Raw genomic sequence first — 13,909 nt, 5'->3', positions numbered from 1 at the left:
ACTAAGGGAATCAAAACTCTCCCTGTAATACCCACAGGAGTTTTTGTACAATCTCAAAATAGAACTATTGGGCAATTCGGTTCCATGACATTGTCCCTGTAAAATGGTTCCCTCATTGTCCTCGCTGTTATGTAAATTTAGGCTTCCCTACTCACAAACTGATACAAAAAGACGGTTGTGTCTTCCTCACAAATTTAATGCACAATAATAAAGAAGCTATAAAATTGTCAGAGTAATTGAACAGCATCCTAATGACACTCACAATACACGTATAGGCCTATGATTATTATATCTTTATATTTTTTGGAGGACATTTGTCTGGCATTGCTAGAGTAATAATTAATTACTAATGAGTAAACCCTCCCCCCCCCCCCCACCCTCATATATATATATATATATATATACATATCTCACTCTATATGTCATACTTCCGCAAAAACTAATATCACAGTGTGCCATGCACAGTTGTACATGCATCTATACTAACAAAGCCCACTTCAATTGGAAGCGTTAGTTGCATGGTTCAAAAATTTCTTTCAATTTTGTCAATGTGTATTCACTTTGGTCCTCAGACTTTGGACTTTGGACTCAAGACAATCACGTTTTGTTTCGATCTGAACAGTGAAGCGAGCGAAATAAAAGGATATGCTGTAATTGAAGCAGGAAGGTACAATATGTACTCTATCTGCATTCAGCAACATGCCATGACAACTACACAGACTTTTTGATCAAACAGACTTTGCAGAACTGGCAGGCTTGGGAAAGGAACAAAGGAGGCTCAAGGAACCAATGAAACAGAGGGACAAAAATGCCAGTAGTAAATGCAAATGATGAAAATCAGCATTCCACATTTTGCACACATGTATTTTTAAATAATATTTCTTGCAGCTTTTGCCACTCAAAGTATAACTGTTGCTCTATATGGAAAGGGATAGTGTCAGTTTATGATAGGCATATTCCCATTTCTATTATCAAAGAAATGAGGGAAAAGAAGGTCGACTACTTCTCAATAATCATACATGATCTCTTAATGAACTGCAGCAAGTACAATACATGTACTGACAATGACAGTAGCACACACACGCTTGTACATATGTGTGTGAAGGTTTGTGTGCGTGTGCGTGTGCGTGTGTGTGTGCAGTAAAGCAAATGCATGTACTGCACTAAAAAGTCGGCCTGTATATACAGCTCGAAAGATGGGCTGATACGACTTCATGACACTTCCAATGTTATACACTTGACGAGTCAAAAGTTCTTTGTATCTATTTCACAGCATTTTGATTGTCCCTGTGATACTGTTCACCGACTATCATGGTCAATTCTCAAAGATAACAATATGTGATAACAAACTGAGCGGCTTTCCCGAGTACATGTATTTGTGAGAAGAACAGATCTTTTTCACACATTACCTCATTGCTGTCTTCCCCACATCCTTGCTACAAAAAAACAAAGAAAGAAGTTCCTGATTGTATGAAACCAGTTTTAGATTAGTTTCTTCTTCAATTTGAAAGAGGTAGGCCTACTGTCTACAAAAGACATCCTGTTTTCATGGACTATTGAGTTTCTGTTCACAAAATGCACGTAGGTGCATTGATCTGGAAGATGAGTCTATCCTTTTGAAAATTCTGGGATTTTTCCACAACTAAGTTTGGATCCGACACTTCCAGTTAGTGTAAAATCTCGATCAGCAGGCATGCATCATTTAAATTTTTGCTCAGCTGACTTTTGTTCATTTACTGTTTGTTTGTTTTTTGAGCAATTTTTTTTTTCTTCAACAATTAAAGGCAACATGAAGTTTCTATTTCTAAAAGAAAAAGAGATACTGCTTGTTCAAAACATACATTTACAGAGGTTTACTTCCTGATGATCAAAGTCAGTGTTTTTCTGGCTATCTTCAAAGATTGAGTGGGCAGTGAAAGAGATATGAGCTCACATATATATATATATATATATATATATATATATATAGCTGCTCTATGAGTCACGAGAAGCAAAGATCAGGTGAAAAGAGAAGAAAAACAAAAACAAAAGCAAAACTTGTTTTTAGAGAGCTACAGTCTAGGTCTATAATTTGGATTTGGATGTATGTTCACTCCCAGTTTTAGTGATGCATGTATGGCCTTTTGGGCCTCAAGGAAGCTACACTACAAAATGTACAAAGTGCACATGATTCTTTTTTTTTTTTTTTTTTTGGAGAAAGAGAGAACAATGTTGACTGTGAAACAATGTAGACACATTTCACACTGCAAACGACATCACATTACAAAAGTGCTGTGCCTTGATGTGTATTTCAAGTCGCTATACATGTACTTTATATTTTTATAAGAAAGAAAAATAAGCATAAATGCCCAGCTTCAATGACAGTATGAACTTGTGTTTGTATTTAGTTTCTGCCTTGCCTCTCTCTCCTCACATAGCCAAAAGAGTTTGAGGCACCACTGAACTATGAATTGTCACAATACAATGTGTTCGTTACAGAGTTGTGGTGCAAGGCCAGTAGTCTTCCAACTGAACTGAAAAACGTGGCACCAGTGATCCGACCTTCAAAACACATACACACCACATAGGCCTAGACACCACTTCTCCCAATATGGACAGGAATTGATTCTCACGGTGTGGCGACTACAGGAACGTGTTTTTCTTCCTTTTGACGTACTACAATTATACCAAAGATGGACATGAATACTTGACGTAAGCCTAAAACTAACATCCCTTTAGGTAGCACGTACTACAGGGGAAAGCCAGAATATATGTCTATTGCTAATCAAGCACGAATACATGCATTCTTTGAATTCCACGACATTTTTTCCTTTTATGCTCTGCTTCTCTATAGAATAGGGTAAAATGCATTTAGCTGTGACTATTTCTAAATGTAAATGTGATGACAGTCTAATTGAGTGTTTTGAGAGTGCAGTGATTACAAATTAAGTTGTGAACTTAAGAACTTTGGCCTTACCCATAGGTATGTTACTCGACAATGGGGTTAAGGGTAATGAACTTGCATTATCAAGAAAGGCAGCTGGGAATATCTGACTGCCTATTATCATTTACCTGGTCTGATGAAGTACTCTGCAGTCTTCCAACCTACAAGATGAAGCAAATAAATAAATTAAAAATACAAACAAGTGAGAATCAAACATATAAAGATCTTATCCACAAACATGAGAGCAAGCTTTTCATAGACAGGCATACACCTGATGTCTACAGCATTAAATAGTAACATGACCATGTGAGGAGTATCTCTTGTAAAACTTTGCCAGACATTACAGTTAAAGACAGGTAGACAAACTAAAATAGCACGAACCTAACTCATGTGACATTGTGCACCTACATTGTAAGCATTAATATTATAAAATGATTTCTTTTTAGCCCAATGGGTATCAGACTGACAGTACTAATTAAAGTCAACCTTTAGGTAGGCTAAAGCCGAGATGCATTTCCAATACATTTCCGCATGATAATGATGACTTCATCAAGTTTTTTATTAGTAACCAGGAAATTTGCCCCCGGGGGGGGGGGGGGGGGGGGGGGGGAAGATTACCTCATAACAAAACTGCCTTTAAGTAGCATACTGACTCATGAGCGATTTAATCTTACATGCAACTTTCTGCGAACAATCCACTCGAAGCATCCCATATGGTTTGATTTGGTTTCATGATTGTGATATAGCATGTAGGATAACAAGTTTCAAGGAAACAAGCTCACAGGACAAGTTAAAATGTTACAAGATTAAAGGGAAAGTGCACCCTGAATATCAGTGTGTTTGAACAGAATTGGCAACACCATGATGTACGTATGTTGCATGTGAGCTCATCTACCATTTACCCTATGTGTAATATTCCATGAACGTCTCTCTCTTTTCTTTTTTCCTTTTAGATATCCCCCCCCCCCCCCCCCCCCGCATGCATGGGTTGCACAAAAAAGGTGCATGCATGATTTAATGTCTACTTGATAGGAAATGAAGATTTGTCATTTTATAGAACAAATCCATTTTGAAGGGGGGGGGGGATGTGTAAGCTACCAAATACTTACATCACAGAATTGCTAATTTGTATTTGATTAATAACTTCAGAAAAATCACAACTTTCTTGGTTTTCATCAGAATTTGATCAAACTTTCATTGAACTGTTCTTCTAATTTTTCTGCTTCTATATAAACATGCATAAATTTCAGGGTGAATTTCATTTTTGAAGTTCATATATCCCTCTTGCAAACATCACAAAATTGTTGATGGTTGAAGAATAGTGTCTCTCAACATCATGCATAAAATTATCTAGTAATACACGTCAGAGCTTTTGAATAAGACATAAAAAACTAATCCCATGACACTGAAGAATTTGCTCCAATTCAAGTGATTGAATTTTTCTCATGGTCAAAATAATCCATATTATTGTTTCTCCCACCATCATAAAGAAGTTTCCAGTTTTATCATGCTGACGAAGGGTCTGAAATACCTACCTCTACAACATACCAGCTTATGAAATGAATCCAATTTTCAGGGTTGCGAAAGAGGACACACAAACTTTTAAGGGTAATAATTTAGATAAACAAGATCTGACTTATACAGCAAACAGAAATGCCACTATGGGACAACACTAAATTTCATGATTGGCAAGAAATTGAAATTACAGGTGTGAACGTTTGGATGGCACGACCCAAAATTTTTTTTTGAGTGGTTATGCATTCCCTGAACCAAGTTTCACTGGGATGGCCAAATTGTACTATTCGTGAGCAAGTACTTTTTAGCATTTTAACTTGAACTTTGGTCCCATGGCCTACAACTTACAATAGCCTTTTCTATTGCGCATTTCCAATAAGCTGATCAATACGCTTTGTACATCCAAATTCATAGTCAAAGGGAAAATAAATATTTATATATAAATACCTTCTTCAAAGAATAAATGTACCCCATTTTCACAATCCCTTAAGCTTTCTTTTAAAACATGGCAGAAAAAAAGTAACATTTATCATTTTCACTTGACTTTTGACCAATGGCTCAAATCATTCCTGCAGAATAATTGTGCAGTAATGGGTGCACAGTATATATCCAGTTTGATAAAGTGTATATATTGAGTCAGAGCAAAGGTATCGAGAAAAATGTGTTATGTCAGCATTAATTACATAGTGTAATTTTAACCTGAACTTTGACCTTTGACTCCATGACAAAAATTTCCTAAGAGAATTATTGTCAGGCAGTGCATAAATGTCCAAAAGTTTCAGGAAGATACTTTGAGCCATTTCATAGATACTGTATGAAAAAAAAAGTGAAATTGTAGCAATTTCACTTGACCTCTTGACCCCACTGCCATAAACTTTCCTTAAGAATCTTTATCTGGTAACACATGTACATTTATGCACAGATATGGGGAAACGCCGAAATCACAAGACATTGACCTTGAACTTTGACCTTGAGCGCATGTGCCTGCAAGTTGATAAGCACAGTCGGTCCATTCACACATTTATACATATGCCATGTTTCATTTAGGTACCTCAAATTGTTAAGTTATACCATCCACAAAATTGATTATGGACAGACAGAACGCAGGCCTACGGGCGGATGGGTGGACAGATGGATGGACAGACGGATGAACCTGAACTTCGCAGTGGAGGCATAAAAACAAAATAATGGCATTACTATATAGAGAGATATGAATGAAACCTGTGCATTGATGTGCTTGTTACATCGACATTAACCATATTTTGATCGTAAGATATAGAAATACTGAAGCACCATGAAAGTACATTATTTGACCTTGACTTTTCACACCCCCCTTACATCTCATCACACCGTCTTTATCGAACATCCTGGGCATTAATCTGGAATCTAAGAGAACCAGGCATGAGAGTGCTACATTACATGAACTTAATTCTTTCTAAAACTATTGCACTCTTGAATATGACTCCAGATACCACACTTCTACAGGATTGACCTATCAATCCTGACCTTTCCCTTTCTGTCCCATTAATCCAGCTCTTGGTCAAAAAACCTCTTGCTATTCATTTTTTGTTTCATTTGGATGGATGGCTACATTGTTGAAAAGAGCATGGAGTCAGGAATTTGAGAAGTTTTCAATTGACCTTTGACACTCGCCCTTTGACTCCATGGTAAAAAAATCTTGATATAATCACTCACTTGTAATATCCAATTTTCATGACAATACTTTGAGCTTTTTTTCAAAACATGAGGAAAATTGTGATATCTAAACATATTCACTTGACCTTTGACCCCATGGTTAGAATTTTCCCCTAGAGAATTATTTTGCAGTAATGCATACTGTATACATAGTTTGACTAAGTGTATGCACTGAGTAATCTCCAAAGAATAGAGAGAAAAGTATCTTTTCAGCATTACGTTAGTAGAACTTTAGCATTTTAAACTGACCTTTGACCCCATGGCCCAAACTTTCCCTGTAGAATCTTATCTGGTAGGTAGTTCATGTAACACTGAAGTTCCAAGAAAATATGTTCAGGTGTAGCATAGATAGATGGGGGTAACAGTTAAATTTTGACCCTGAGTATGTGCATCAAAAAATTGAAAGGCACAACTTCATCCACTCATACATACATATGCCAAGTTTCAATGGGATACCTCAAATGATTCTTAAGATACGCTGTCAACAAAATTGATTTTGGACACAAATGACGGATGGATGGATGGATGGACAGACGGACGGATGGACGGACGGAAGGAGGGACAGACAACCGAAATACATAATGCCTACGGTGACACTTCATGGCGGAGGCGTAAAACACATACGCTGTATTATTATGACTGTTGAAAAACGGGTCACGACCTACTTATATGTAGTTCATCAGCTTACTTTGCCATGACAGTCTACATTGATGTGATCACATGTTTGTTTGTTTGTTTGTTTTTTATTTCAGGCACCTCACTACTGACCCAAGGTAGACTTTACCAATCACTTATTCCTTCATTGACACATACTGTTCTGTATCTGAGCAAGAGAATGCTGAACATTACTTTGCCACAAAGTAAAGAATGCATAGCAAATAGCGAAATTCAAACTTAATTTTCGACATGCATTGATCCACTGATTTTCAGTTTGTGCGCTTATCATGACGTACACCTTACATCAGGCATGATGACATCGGTAAATGCGTTCCCTAATTCTCTTACACAGGTGGACGGGTGGACGATTACATGCTCACAGACAGACGGATATGACTAAGACTTGCATTACGGGGGTACATGCGAGTATAAAGCACCGTGAAACCATCAGAAGCGTGCCACATCCCAAAAAACAATAAGCGATGGGTTCATGTGTACAACGACACCAGCCAGGGTTGATCGTTTACATAATGGTTTGGGACGCTGGTGCCACAAGGAGTGCTACATGCCTTGAACGGGATATTTCCATAATAACCACTGACAGATCCTCATCGAAGCTTACAAATATGTTTATAAGTTTACTTGGAGTGGAGCCCATTGTTATCTCTACAAAGTAAAAGCAACAATCTTTGTTGTTTCCTTCAGCATATAAGGAGATGCAGTGCATTATACGCTTGCATGGTCACAACATGGAAGCAATTCACGTTAACTGTGTAAAGTGTATATTCACAAATAAGAGGTAGTGGGAAGTGGGCATATGTACTGCTCCCTCTACAGGCCCATTCACTAACACATGACCTGGCGCAGTTGACGGCTTCGGTGCTGGGCAATCCGAGGTTGGTGCTACCTACCACGGCATGTGGGGACGTCACTTCTGGGGAACCAATCGGAAAGGCTCTTGCTGCTGCCTGAGCGTTGTTGACCAGCTGTTGACGCGCGATGTCGAGAAGGCCTGCAGGCAGCGGGGATGGAACAGTCACGGCCGCAGGAGGCTTGCCAGAGATCTTGTGGCGGGTGTGCGAGCGTCTGGCAGGATGCTTGTGCCACTGCGTGTCACAGTTTTCACAGCGAGCTTGAGAACACACCTCGCACTGCATGTTGCCAGGATTAGTTTTGCAGAGTACGCACGTTTTCAGCTCCACTTCTATCCAGCAAATGAGACAATAATGGTTACCACAGTTACTGGCAAGTTTTCCACAGTTAGTGACCTTGTGTTAAACTTCACACGGTACTAATTTTACAGCGAATACAGACAAGACAATGACTTACAGCAAATCACTGTCAGATAGATTACTTCTCTTTAGTGCTTCTACCACGCACTGAGATGTAACTCGCAATAAACAACACACACACACACAAATGTCTTTATTTATGAGAAATCAGATCACTGACACACACACAAAAAAGACAGAACAAACATCAAACTATAGCAATTTCTAATAAAGAACATGTCAACTTATATGAACCCCCACAAGCTTACATTTGTTTACAATATATTTGAGCTCAACCAGGTAGGAAAAATTTCATGTGATTTTACTTCTACAGATTCAATATATAAAAAGTGATTACACATTACAGACAAAAAAAATCAAATTCATTTACTCGCGTTTGTCTTATGTCACGTTAAATGCGCAAAAATTTCCACACTCGGAAAATGTTCTCTTTCATAGTATTGGATATACTCAAATTACATTAGGATATATTTCGCACACTCGCGTAAACATAACTTGGTTTGAGTGTAATCAAATTACATATCATTGAATGGTTAAGTGTTAAATTCGCTTTAAGAAGATAATTTTAGCTCTATGTCATGATGCTGATGTGAATGCATTAAGACTCTCCATCAACTTTGTGCACTTTATAGCACAGACACTGCTCCGCATTATGCTGTTGCTGAATATACGATATTTAAATTTATATCACTAATAATCAACATGTCTCTTAAACATTATACCTGTTAATGTTTACTAAGAGTAACAGCAATCACTTCATGTCAAAGACCTGGGGAGTGTTTCATAAAGCTGTTCATAAAGTTAGGAATGATTTACGAACGACTGATGATCAATTCTTGTGCTGAAATGCTGAAATATTGAAATTCTGCGAAGTATAGCAGGATCAGAACTGATCGCCAGTCATTCGTAAGTCGTTCGTAACTTTACAAACAGCTTTATGAAACGGGGGCCTGGTAGCATGGGGATACCAAGCAATGGAAAGGCTGGTCCGACTTGGATATAACTCAGAAATCCCTGCAACAATTTGTGTATGACGGCTTAATCATTGATCTCTACAGATGACAACATGCAGCCGAAGAGTCACGACTGTGAAGTCGAGCGTTACCAATGATTGTACACTTTGTTGCAAACACGGTTGTATTCGCTGAGGAGCAATTTGAATTCCAACAGGCATTTTCCAAAGTACTCTGGTTGGTAGCGAATGGAGATCAATTAAATCTGGCCATCCTATGATCCTTCTCACATCATGCTACCAGGTCTTAAGATATGAACTGCACGAAAACAGCAGTAAAAAACAACAGAATGAAGACAAGCACAGTTGTCTGGCACCAAAAAAAAATGCAAATACTACAAAGTCACCACTATATAATAACACAACACTAACAATGCTGGAAAATACAGCAATAAATGTGACAACAATAAAAATAATAAAAATAAAAAGTGAAAGAATGAATTTATGATTCCAGATGGAAGGATATGCAATTGTAGAACAGAAATAACAGAAATTTGCCAATGTTTGAAGTAAAAGAAAAAAGAATGGGGAAATGAGTTACGGGGGATTCAAGAATGAAATGAGAAACATTGAAAATCTTGTAAAAGGGGAAATCCAGTCCAAAAATAAGTTAGTCAGATGAAAAAGAGTAAAATCTGAAGAGTTCAATGGTAAAAAAATTGACTGAAATTGGATGAAAAATAAGGAAGTTATGAAATTTTGAAGTTTTGCTTATTTCTGCAAAAAAGTTCTTGTACAGTGGATGAGTGAGCTGACCATGTCATAACCTCAGAATTTTCCACTGATCGTGAACGAAATTCAGTGATTCTGTCACTGAAGTCTGAAACATGATGTTATATAACTTCAAAATGTTGAATAATTTCAAAATAGTGATCAGTTAGAATGATTGCTAAAATCTTCAAAATGTCATAACTTCCTTATTTTTCACCCGATTTCAATCAAAATTTTATCATTGAATATCTTACTCTTTCTTATCAGAATAAATTATGTGTGGACTGGATTTCCCCTTTAAGACCAGTCTTTAGAAACATTAATCATAGAATGTCTTGATGATATCATAAATAGACAAAACATTAACACAAGAAAGAAGATGCCTCTCGCTGTGTAGTGCTTAGATTTGATGCAGGAAAGAAGACAATACCACGTTTTAAATTTGTCGGTGATGAGGGCGGTGTTAGAAACTCTGGGCTCCTCTCATTTGGACTTTCTTTAAATGGCTTTCCTTCATGGTTAAACTGCTCCTCATTCTTTGATGAAATATTTCCTTGGTTCCACGGGGGCGACTGAGAACCCACCTCAGCGAGAGATTGAATGGAGAATTTTTCCTGGGTGTAGCCAGGCAAGCTTTGGAAAGTCCTTGGACTGTTTCTGTCTGAGCTTACTGTGTCTGAAGCTTCTCTTTTACGGAATAGGTAACCAGCGACGGGTGGCGAGCCCAGGGCAAATTGCACCATCCTCTGCGGGAACGGGTGGGGCCCCGTCGCAGTGAGTTCCACCTCAAAGTATGCAATCGCTAGGTCTGCGGCGACTTGCGCCACTTTGACCGTATCAGGATGCAGAGAGGGATCAGGGAAGCTTAATCCATATGGCATATTCTTCGTGTAGCCCAGCAGAACAAGTATGTCTTTGTGTCCCTATGAAGTGGTGCACAAGCAGAATAAGCCATCAGTATGCATATGAATATGTAAATGAATTATAACAAACAAACACATTAATGTATGTGTGTGTGCACTTACAGGGTAAATGGATATTCTTAATTACACAGACACTAGCAGAGAATTACACATCACATCACTGTGGGCGATGGAATTAAACAACAGATTTTTTTTTCTTTCTTTCAATGAAACGTAACAAACAATTCCAGACCTACACACAGGTGTGAATACTGCTGGACATATTGGATTAGCTAGCTAGAAACCATGGTAGCACAACTAATGAAGTCAAACAACAAAATGTGTTGGTGTGTTAAGCCTTTAAAAAAGCGTGTTCCATTTCTCCAATGCAGAAAAAAGGAAACCGACAACAAATATTTTCAGTTGCTGACAAAATAACAAGGAATTCTTGTATCAAAACACAACATACATTGCTTTTTTAAAAACAAAAGTTTGCTATCGTTCTCTAGACAACTTATCAATTAAGAATAATTTCGGATTACACTCCTTAACAATCAAAATAGGTGGATCATTACTTTCTCAAAATGAAAATGATTTATGAACACATAGCATGGAAATACTGTTACTGAAGGTAAGCACAACATTAAAGCTGCACTTGAAATATTCAAACTTTGTGAACTCCATCCAAAACACTATATGTAACTCAGTCTCATTCTTACTTGAGGATGGGTCCATGAGAAACTTCATCAATCTTTAAAATCTTTATTATTAAACTTACATTGTACGAAAAGCTAGTATCATAAATTGACCTACCTTTAAAAATTGCACTTTGGTTTTGTAGACAGAATTATCATAGCTGATGACTCGCCAGTTTGTGGAGTCCGTTGGAGTAAGGAGGTTTGTTGCGTATTTAAACAAATATGAAAGCGCCTCTGTGACTCTGCGCAGACCGTCAACATCACAGCAGAACTATTTGGAAGAAAAGATTGTTAATTGTTTGGATACATCAAACAAAAGATGCAGTATATGGAATCTATCTAAATCATTTTGTGAGAGATCACAGTAATGCAGGGCTACCAAACTTGAATGAGAGTTTGAGGTGAGATACTGTGAGCAAGGACAGTGACCAAGCCCAAGAGATCAGAGCAACCATTGGGATGGTATGGAAGGGGAGATACTCCAAGGGGAGGTATCTACTCTTCCATGATAGAGGACTTTGAAAATTTCACATTCTAGATGGTGCAGTCTGGTGCATACTGTAGTCACATTTTCAATACACACATAAAGGCCATGTCACACCTTTCCGGGCAAGCCTTGCATGCGACTTGCAAAGAAAATTTTTACTACCCGAAGATCCCCGGAATGAGCCACACAAGACAGTACCTAGTACTCATCTCACCCGTAGTCACCCGGAGGTGTGCACGCAAATCTTTTTACCCGCAACCATGTTTAGGCCCTGTCACACCTTTCCGGGCAGGCTACGCAGGCTTGTTGCGTGTAGGGATTTTCCAGCATACCGGCAATTTCTGAGGGCGAACAAGGATTCGAGCGAGTCAGTGCATGTGTCTTACTTGCTGGACGCGCTCTACTTTTTTCTACTTGCGGGTATACCGTGTGACCTTTGTACCAGTCGCGTGGGGGGGCTGACAACTCAGTGAAGGAATTCCTCTGAAAATCTTCTACGTGCTGGAAACTACCTCCTCGCCACAAGCCCGTGTAGCTTGCCCAGAAAGGTGTGACATGGCCTTAAAGTGGGTATGCCTACAGGAAAAAGTCTCAAAACTTTGGGCTTGGGTCCCATTGAATGTTCAGCTTTTCAGGGATTTGGAGGATTTTTTTTTCCCTGATTTAAATTTTTTTATTTTTTAGTGTGCCAACCCCTTAATAGGAGTGAGAGAGTTAGAATTTGGTGACTTGTGCGAGTCTCATGCTGACTGCATTAGGGTTGGCCACCCTGGTAGTGTCCATTTGGTCAGATACTATGGTGTACAATACAATGGAAATGTTTTAAATGCCACACACCTTTTAGGGTCTTATTCAAATCAATGCTGTTGGATTTCAAATTAATCCTTTGTATCCAATAGAGTTGCACACAAGCATAACTTTTTGATCCCAAACTGTCTCATGTAACAAGCATACAAACTAAATGTTTGACCTTCATTCCATAAAAAAGTCTGCATGGCAAAAAGTAAATAAACAAATAAATAAACAAATAAATACATAAGTACATAAATACAATAAATGAATAAATTTCTTGTCTCTATACAAGACATATTCCATCACAATTGACAAAATGGACTAAAAACCTTTACATTAGCATCTATATATTCATAACTTTTTATACTTCGGATGCACGCACATTATTTAGTAGTGACTCAAAAAAAATCCTATTTTGGTATATTCATATATGTATTTGATCAAATTTTGGACTAGCTCTTGTGATTAATTTTCTCTGACATATCTTTATACCAGTGAGAGTTATCAAAGTGAATAAACTGAATATCAAAATGTGATATCAAATGATGATTTGGACCGGCATTCATTTTTAATTTAAAAGAAATAATAATCTTACATCTATTCAGGCTCATTTTTTGTTATTTATCATTATTTCTTAATATCAACTCTTTGGCACACTTTTGATTCTCTGCTGTCAAAGGGGGGGGGGGGGAAGGGGGGGGGAAGAGAAAATAAATATAAACGAAAATTGAATCTGAATCATACCTCTCTGTTTTGGAATATAATGGATGGAAAATCCAAGTGTTTGAATACTATCTTCACATTATCGGACCAGTCCTGACTGATGATGGCACGACAATATGAGCCGAAATGAGTTACAGACTTAGCCTTGATTTCTTTTCCAGCGTGGGCACTATTTATGGCCCTCTCAAGACCAAGACGATTTTCAATGAGTTTTGGTAAATCTCCTTGTGAAGATGGCGTCTCCGACCTCCGTTTGCCAACCGTATACATCAGCGGGTTGGAATGGGACTCGGCCATCATGTTGTTGTTCCTCACACACTACTGCTCAGAGTGATGTAATTCCTGATGGTCGAAAGTCCGTCATAGTCAGAAAAGTGTCAATATCTGAAAGAAAAAGAAATGGGGGGGGGGGGGTGAGACACAAACTGACATCATGACCTAGAAATATATTAACAAGAAAAGAAAAAAAAAAGGATACAGAAGTGGAGACATCAACACATAC

The 13,909-nt window shown here is 38.0% G+C and overlaps 1 protein-coding gene across 1 annotated transcript in view; it reads right to left on the bottom strand.

The window, feature by feature from the left end:
- The window catches only part of LOC140233203 (uncharacterized), a 56,020-nt gene extending 42,313 nt beyond the window's left edge, over positions 1 to 13,707 (bottom strand). The window contains exons 1-5 of the mRNA XM_072313318.1: positions 13,429 to 13,707; positions 11,521 to 11,676; positions 10,236 to 10,728; positions 7,702 to 7,994; positions 3,052 to 3,084 (exon numbers count right to left, since the gene is read on the bottom strand). Of these exons, the coding sequence (XP_072169419.1) occupies positions 3,052 to 3,084; positions 7,702 to 7,994; positions 10,236 to 10,728; positions 11,521 to 11,676; positions 13,429 to 13,707 (1,254 nt within the window). The remainder of the gene's footprint in view (positions 1 to 3,051; positions 3,085 to 7,701; positions 7,995 to 10,235; positions 10,729 to 11,520; positions 11,677 to 13,428) is intronic.
- Between the last annotated feature and the right edge of the window lie 202 nt (positions 13,708 to 13,909).

Source organism: Diadema setosum, chromosome 9 (assembly GCF_964275005.1).
Source record: "Diadema setosum chromosome 9, eeDiaSeto1, whole genome shotgun sequence".
Classification (NCBI taxonomy): domain Eukaryota; kingdom Metazoa; phylum Echinodermata; class Echinoidea; order Diadematoida; family Diadematidae; genus Diadema; species Diadema setosum.
The sequence above is the reverse complement of the archived record's forward strand: the minus strand, read 5'-3'. Positions and strand labels throughout refer to the sequence as shown.